Source organism: Paramisgurnus dabryanus, chromosome 21 (assembly GCF_030506205.2).
Source record: "Paramisgurnus dabryanus chromosome 21, PD_genome_1.1, whole genome shotgun sequence".
Classification (NCBI taxonomy): Eukaryota; Metazoa; Chordata; class Actinopteri; order Cypriniformes; family Cobitidae; genus Paramisgurnus; species Paramisgurnus dabryanus.
This window is the reverse complement of record NC_133357.1, coordinates 13,765,522-13,772,685: the sequence shown is the minus strand read 5'-3', so window position 1 is coordinate 13,772,685 and position 7,164 is coordinate 13,765,522. Positions and strand designations below refer to the sequence as shown.

At 38.2% G+C, this 7,164-nt stretch overlaps 1 protein-coding gene across 1 annotated transcript; it reads left to right on the top strand.

Annotated features, from left to right (window-relative positions):
• Window positions 1-7,103, top strand: ccn5 (cellular communication network factor 5). The gene is made up of 5 exons (XM_065285736.1): window positions 1-142; window positions 1,571-1,784; window positions 3,325-3,573; window positions 4,406-4,605; window positions 5,997-7,103. The coding sequence occupies exons 1-5, from the start codon at window positions 89-91 to the stop codon at window positions 6,279-6,281; spliced, it is 1,002 nt and encodes a 333-aa protein (XP_065141808.1). The 5' UTR covers window positions 1-88; the 3' UTR covers window positions 6,282-7,103.
• The last annotated feature ends 61 nt before the right edge of the window (window positions 7,104-7,164 follow it).

Here is a 7,164-nt window from a genome sequence, read left to right as displayed (position 1 = left end):
GGCGACTTTATAAAAGTGCGTGTGCACGGAGTCAGGCAGTGAGCAAACAAGTTCGAAACTCTCATTGTGGTGAAGCCCATTACAGAGCATGATGGGGAACAAACTCATGGCATGGGCACTGCTGCTCTACCTGACCTCACAGGTAAAATTTACTCTCTCTGTTTTGCTTAGGATTTTGTCTGTGGAGAAATGTATCATAAATTGAAGAAAATTGTGATAGTGTTGTAAGATAAGTTATCAAGTTGATATATAAATGATCATTTTTTAATGTCTGTTATGGATGTACTGTAATAACTCATACTACTGTCAGTGGTTAGCAGATGTTTTTGGAGGAAGTATTGTTTTGTTTGGGAATTCAGTCATTCGAGCGACAGTGGACTGAATTCATTCTGGATAAACTGTGCGTAATGGGACATTCATGCTCAATAAAAAGTTAATGTTTTGTACCAATGAAAGATTTTCATATTCTTAAACTTGCCATTGGCCCTTACACTGGATTGTAATTGAAAACATGTTTTTATGCAACCAGAGCCTGGGAATACATACTTTAAGTGGTTCACATTAGATGTTTCTCATCTAAATATTTACCAAAATGTAACCCTGCATCACATAACAGTCGTAAGTAGCACGGGTATATTTGTTACAATATCCAACAATACATTGTATGGGGCAAAATAATATTTTTTAATGCCAAAAATAGAGCATGCTCCCTTAAGATAAGTTGTAAATTTCCTACTGTAAAATATCAGAAAGGTGTTTATCATTAGTAATATGTGTTGCACACTCAAATTCCAGGTGTTGGCTAAATATTATCCTACCCTAACAAACCATACATCAATGGCAAGCTTATTTATTCAGCTTTCAGATGATGTATAAATCTCAGTTTCAAAATATTGAAATTGTGGTCCAGGGTCACATATTGTTTTGTTCTTGACAACACACCCATGAATTCTTTTAAAAGACACATTAGAAATATAGCAATGATGAGGAATTAAACTACCTACAGTATAGGCTTAATGTAAAGGGTGCAAAACCCTCTATGTGTCTGCTATGTTTTCTTCAAAAATTAACATTTTGGTTCAGCAATTTCACTTTAATGACAATGAAAAGGTTCTCAGTAATTAAAATGACTTTTTCACAAATGTCACTTTACTCATTTCATTGGTATTTAAAGCAACACCAAAGAGTTTTTTTTACCTTCAAATAACGTTTCCAAAAAAGTTTCAGTGGTTCATCCACTCAAAACAGGGTGAATGGCACTTTCACATTCGCTTTGCAGCCCTCTATCGGCCAAAAACGCACTAAAGAAGTTTCCAACCGTCGGGTAGTGGTCCTGTAGTTCGAGTGAAAACTACAAAAACTTGCTTTACGGCAGACCTACAATCCAATCAGAGCCAGCTATGCTGCAGTATTTACAACAGTGCTAATGAACAATTACGCTTCTAACCTGTAGAGGGAGCAAAGAGCAGGAACTCTTTAGTGTTGCTTTAACACATTTGTCTTTCACTGCAAAACGACTAGATGACAAAACTATATCTATAAAACTGTTTTCTATTGTATACGACTTTAGGTTTGCTGTCAGCAGTGTGGTGGGCCATGTCAGTGTCCATCTGTACCAGTATGCCCGGAGGGGGTTCCTCTGATTCTGGATGGGTGTAAATGTTGCAGGGTGTGTGCCCGGCAGCAGGGTGAGGCATGCAGTGAGCGGTTTTTGTGTGACACTCTGCATGGTCTTCAGTGTGACTATAGCGCCAGCTTCCCTGGTGAACCAGGAGAGTGTGTCAGTGAGTGTCAAAAAACACCTTGTCTCAGTACATGAAATAATGTTAAAACAAACTTAGGCCTACTTGTTTAGTGTTATTGTCTCAGTACACTTTAAGAAAAGCTGGGTTGGGCTAAATAAACTCAACCATTGGGTTAAAGTTAACCTGTGCTGGGATGTTGCAACTCAGAATGCTATAAATAATACAGACATTTTCGATTTTAATTTGAATGAACTGTTAATATTTTATTTTATATTTTATTCAAACCTGATCATTTCTTTAGTTAAAATGGGCCAATGATGTTCCCTGGGCATGACTATGTAATATAGTTATAATTTTTCATCGTTTAAAGGTTTTTAAGTTTGTAGATTTAGTTATCAGTTTTAAAGGTGCAGTGTGTAAATTTTAGAAGAATCTTTTGACAGCAATGCAATATAATATAGATAACTATATTATCCGTGGTGTATAAAGACCTTATATAATAAACTGTATTGTTTTTATTACCTTAGAATGAGCCTTTTTATTACTTACACCGCGGGTCCCCCTACATGTAAGCCGCCATTTTGTGCCGCCATGTTTCTACAGTAGCCCTAAACCAGGGGTAGGCAAGTTCGGTCCTAGAGAGCCGCAGTCCTGCATATTTTAGCCTAAGCACTGATAATCTAACCTGATGTCTAAATCCTAAAGACATTGATTAGCTTGTTCAGGTGTGTTTGATTAGGGTTGGAACTAAACTCTACAGGACTGCGGCTCTGTAGGACCGAACTTGCCTACACCCGCCCTAAACGGACAAACTGCTCTAAAGAGTGTGTTCGTCACTACGTTGTCTCAGATGATGACATGTCTGTTCTGTGATGGCTATTGTAGCTTCTCTATGTGCTTCAAAAGGGAGGGGTGCAATTTGCAACCTCACCACTAGATGCCCACTAAAATCTACACACTGCAACTTTAAATTGAAAGGGTCAAAGGGGTGCATGATTTTTGAAAAACACTTTGGAAAAGGGAGTCGGGCCAAGTACCAAAACACACTTGTAGCCAATCAGCAGTAAGGAGCGTGTCTACTAACCGACATCGTTGATTGGGTTGCATATGTGTGGGACGGGTCTATCAAAAGAAGGTCCAGATTCTACTGGGGTATGGGCGTGTTTGTTTAGGTGATTTCAAATATCAATTCAACACTGGCTTTGTGAGATCATGCACCCCGCCTTTAAAGGGATAGTTCACCCATAAATGGGTGGATCATTTACTCACCTTCAGTTTTTTTCAAACCTGTATACATTTCTTTGTTTACAAACACTTGTAATTCATTAATGTTTGCAATCAAACAGATACGGGGCACCATTGACTTCAATAGTAGGATCAAATAATACTATGGAAGTCAATGGTGCCCCAGATCTGTTTGGCTACAGACATTTGTGATTTACAGGTAGCCATGTGGTGCTTGATCTAGAAGCAGTGGAAATAAACCTTAACCACCGCATTAAACTTTTATGAGAACATTCAGATCCCAACATATATTGACATCACATCATCTGTTAACATGCTGAACTGTTGTTTTTAGGTCAGGAGGAACTGGGCTGTAAGTTTAATGGAGTGTTGTACCAAGAAGGCCAGGTGTGGCAGCCATCTTGTGCCCTTCAATGTCGCTGTTCAGGCGGAGGGGTGACCTGTGTGCCCCTGTGCAGAGAAGATATTCTCCTACCCACCCCAGACTGCCCCCACCCACAGAGGGTTCTGCCACCGGGCAAATGCTGTAAAGAGTGGGTTTGTGAAAATATGAACAACACTGTGCTTGGGGATGATATCATAGGTTAGTTTCGGTTACTTGGTGTTTCGTTATTATGTGTCCAGCGAACAAAATTCATTTAAATTACTCACAGACCCTGCTACTCATTTGTTGATGATCATCCTACATAATGTAAAGATCATTGTATGAAAAGATAACATTGATATCTTTAATATTACTTGAGTAAGGCCATGACAAAGAATGAAATTAAAGTCAAATCAATGATTGAAATCAAACTTAGACACATCATTCCTGTTATTACACTTCAATAGGCAAAAATTCATCATTTAGCACTTACAAAAGGGGACATTTTTATTTCAAATTATCATGTGTCCTTCTTTGTTTATGGGATAAAGGTTTTCAAGAAAATTTTGGAATGAAAACACTGCATGAATCTTTCAAATGTTTCTTATTCCAATTGCTATCTGAGAGTTCCAATTACATTCCAGTCAGAGGGTTTCATTGTGGGATTTTGACTATTTAATTGAAAATGTCTTGCCAAGATGAAACCCAAAAGCACAATACAGGCTGGTTCCAGAGGGTAACTTTCCATGATTCATAAAAAGACTCATGGATGTGTAATGCAACAATTAAACTCCTAAAAAACAGAGCATGGAGCACCAATGGAAGGTTTTCCAAAGCAATATCACCCAACTTACAGCAACTACAATGGTACATTTTGTCCTTTGTATGGTTATACTTACAGAGCAATGTGTGCCACACAAAAATAGCTTAATGTTATCTCTGAAGACATTCCTTCTTCGGAATGATCAACCATTATTTCCATTGATGCTTTTATACACAATTATTTTGTTAATTTCAAAATTAACCTATAAATGTTTTTTTGACCATTCAGCTGCAAACCGTGATCCACACCAAACCAGGCCCGGCTCAAAATGCATAGACCGGAGCACAGAGTGGAGCTCTTGCTCACAAACCTGTGGGCCTGGGATATCAACAAGAGTGTCCAATCAAAATCCGGCCTGCCACCTTAAGAAGCAGACACGCTTGTGTATGGTCCGACCATGTCAGCCCGTTCTCAACAGTACCCCAAAGGTGAGCTTTCCAATATGCATCCTTTAACCTAGTGATTCTCGACTGATGGGTAACTTGGGACTTAAAAGTCAGCTGATGCAGAACTTAAATAATAAAATGCAACAAATAATCATGCCTGTAGCTAGAATAGCAAAATTATTTGTTTTCATTAAAGGGATAGTTCGGCCAAAAATGATATTAAACCCATGATTTACTAACCAAGCTGTCCGAGTTGCATATGTCCATCGTTTTTCAGACAAACACATTTTCGGAAATTTTAGAAAATGTTTTAGATCTTTCAGTTGATTAAATGTAATGTTACGGGGTCCACGACCTTCAAGTCCAAAAAAGTGCGTCCATCCTTTACAAATTAAATCCAAACGGCTCCAGGATGATAGACAAAGGTCTTCTGAGGGTAATCCGCACGGTGTTGTTGTAGAAATATCCACATTTAAAACTTTATTCATGTAAATAAATACCTTCCGGTAGCGCCGCCATCTTAGACTCCTCTGTATTCAGGAGAGAGTATTAGCGTAGTGTACGCACTTTTCTTAGTGATGTATGACAAATTCGGAGGACGGGGGCACAGAGCAGCAGCAGAGTAGCCTCCGTAGGCTGCGTAAGCTCTCATCCTGAATGCGGACGCGACTAAGATGGCGGCGCTACTGGAAGGTAGTTATTTTCGTTGATAAAGTTTTAAATATGGATATTTCTACAACAACACCGCACGGATTACCCTCAGAAGACCTTTGTTTATCATCCTGGAGCCGTTTGGATTTAATTTGTGAAGGATGGACGCACTTTTTTTGGACTTGAAGGTTGTGGACCCCGTAACATTACATTTAATCAACTGAAAGATCTAAAACATTTTCTAAAATATCCGAAAATGTGTTTGTCTGAAAAACGATGGACATATGCAACTCGGACAGCTTGGGGGTGAGTAAATCATGGGTTTAATATCATTTTTGGCCGAACTATCCCTTTAACAAGGTGAAACAAAATATAATCCGGAATTTATTACAATTTCATATTAAACATAGTTTAAGCTGACCACAGTGTTTTGTGTGCTGAATATTAGCTAGTGCCATATGCTAAACAATTCTTTTGCTACTTTATCTCCAGTCTAGGTGAATTTTTGATTTCAAAGCACAAACAGTTAACTCATTCCCCGCCAGCATTTCACAAAAGTTTCACAGAATGCCTTCCAGGAACATTTTCTTCTACATACACAGAGTTTAAAATTAGTAAATAACATTTTGGATTCAGTTTTTTTCATAAATTTGGTTATCTAGTGGATAATCACGGTATTGCAGATTAACATAAAAATTCATCAGGAACATGTTTTTTTATGCAAATGTTTTTTCTTAATTAACAAGATAACTCGTCGGTCAACCACATCTTCTGTGTTTTAGGGGTCAAGAAGAAAATGTCAGCGCAGTTACCCGTCAGAAAGTCAGCTGTATTTGTTCCATCTTGGCTGCAAAAGTGTGGAGTCTTACAGGCCCCGTTATTGTGGCCTGTGTACAGACAACCGCTGTTGTACTCCACACCGCACTGAGACCAAAATGTTCACGTTCCAATGTCCTGATGGCAGAACATTTAAACAAGCTGTCATGACCATCAACTCCTGCGTCTGCCATAACAACTGCCCCAATTCATCTGCGGGAGCATATAGAGGAAGATCCATCTGGGCTTAGACATCCCCCACATGTTAACAGATCACTGATCCCTGGGTCTTTTTGATGTAGTGGCTTTATATACAAGTCTTAACTTATTCTTAATCTTGAATATCAATCAAAAAACTTCATTGAGCAACAGTAAGGAAAACCCCATTTAAGAGTGCTACATTTTAGCGGCATAGATTGCAGTGAGATAATTACTGTAACCACCAGTGATGGCTGTTGACTTCTCTTTCGAGGGGCGTGACGCGCAAAACACATTATTTTAAAATTATGAACCACACACATGACGGGCTACATGTTGTGACAAACTTCGCATCGAGCACCCTCAAAAAAGAAGTCATCGGCCACCAACTGAAGTTTATACACCACTGAAAACATGTGCGGAGGGATGTTATGTATATTAAGTATATTACATTTCTGTCAATAGATCCTTCTAGAATTTACACATTGCAGTTTTAAGCATGATGAGACATCATTACATAACATCAAGGTGTATTTCATCTAGTCTAAAATGGATAAAAAATTGACCACATTTTTAAACTCAAATTTATAGTCAAGTCCTATATGTGACATTTATTATGTATGGCACCTGTATGCAGGCTTATATTTGAAGACGGGTGCTATAGTTAAGGTAATGCAAAGATTTATTGTACATATTTGTAAATACTTTTTCTGTATGTACGCTTTGCATCTTTATTACTTTGGATTTAAAATCTGTATTTCCCTGAAAAGGTTTCAGGGTGAACTACCTAATCTACCACCTCACATACTTGTAGTCAGTACTGTAATTAAACAACGCTCTCCTCAGTTCTTAATAATACAAAATAATAATAAAGATTTTTTTGTTTCTCACTTTTCTTTTCTTGCATGTTCTTAACTTTACAGCATGAGCCAGACT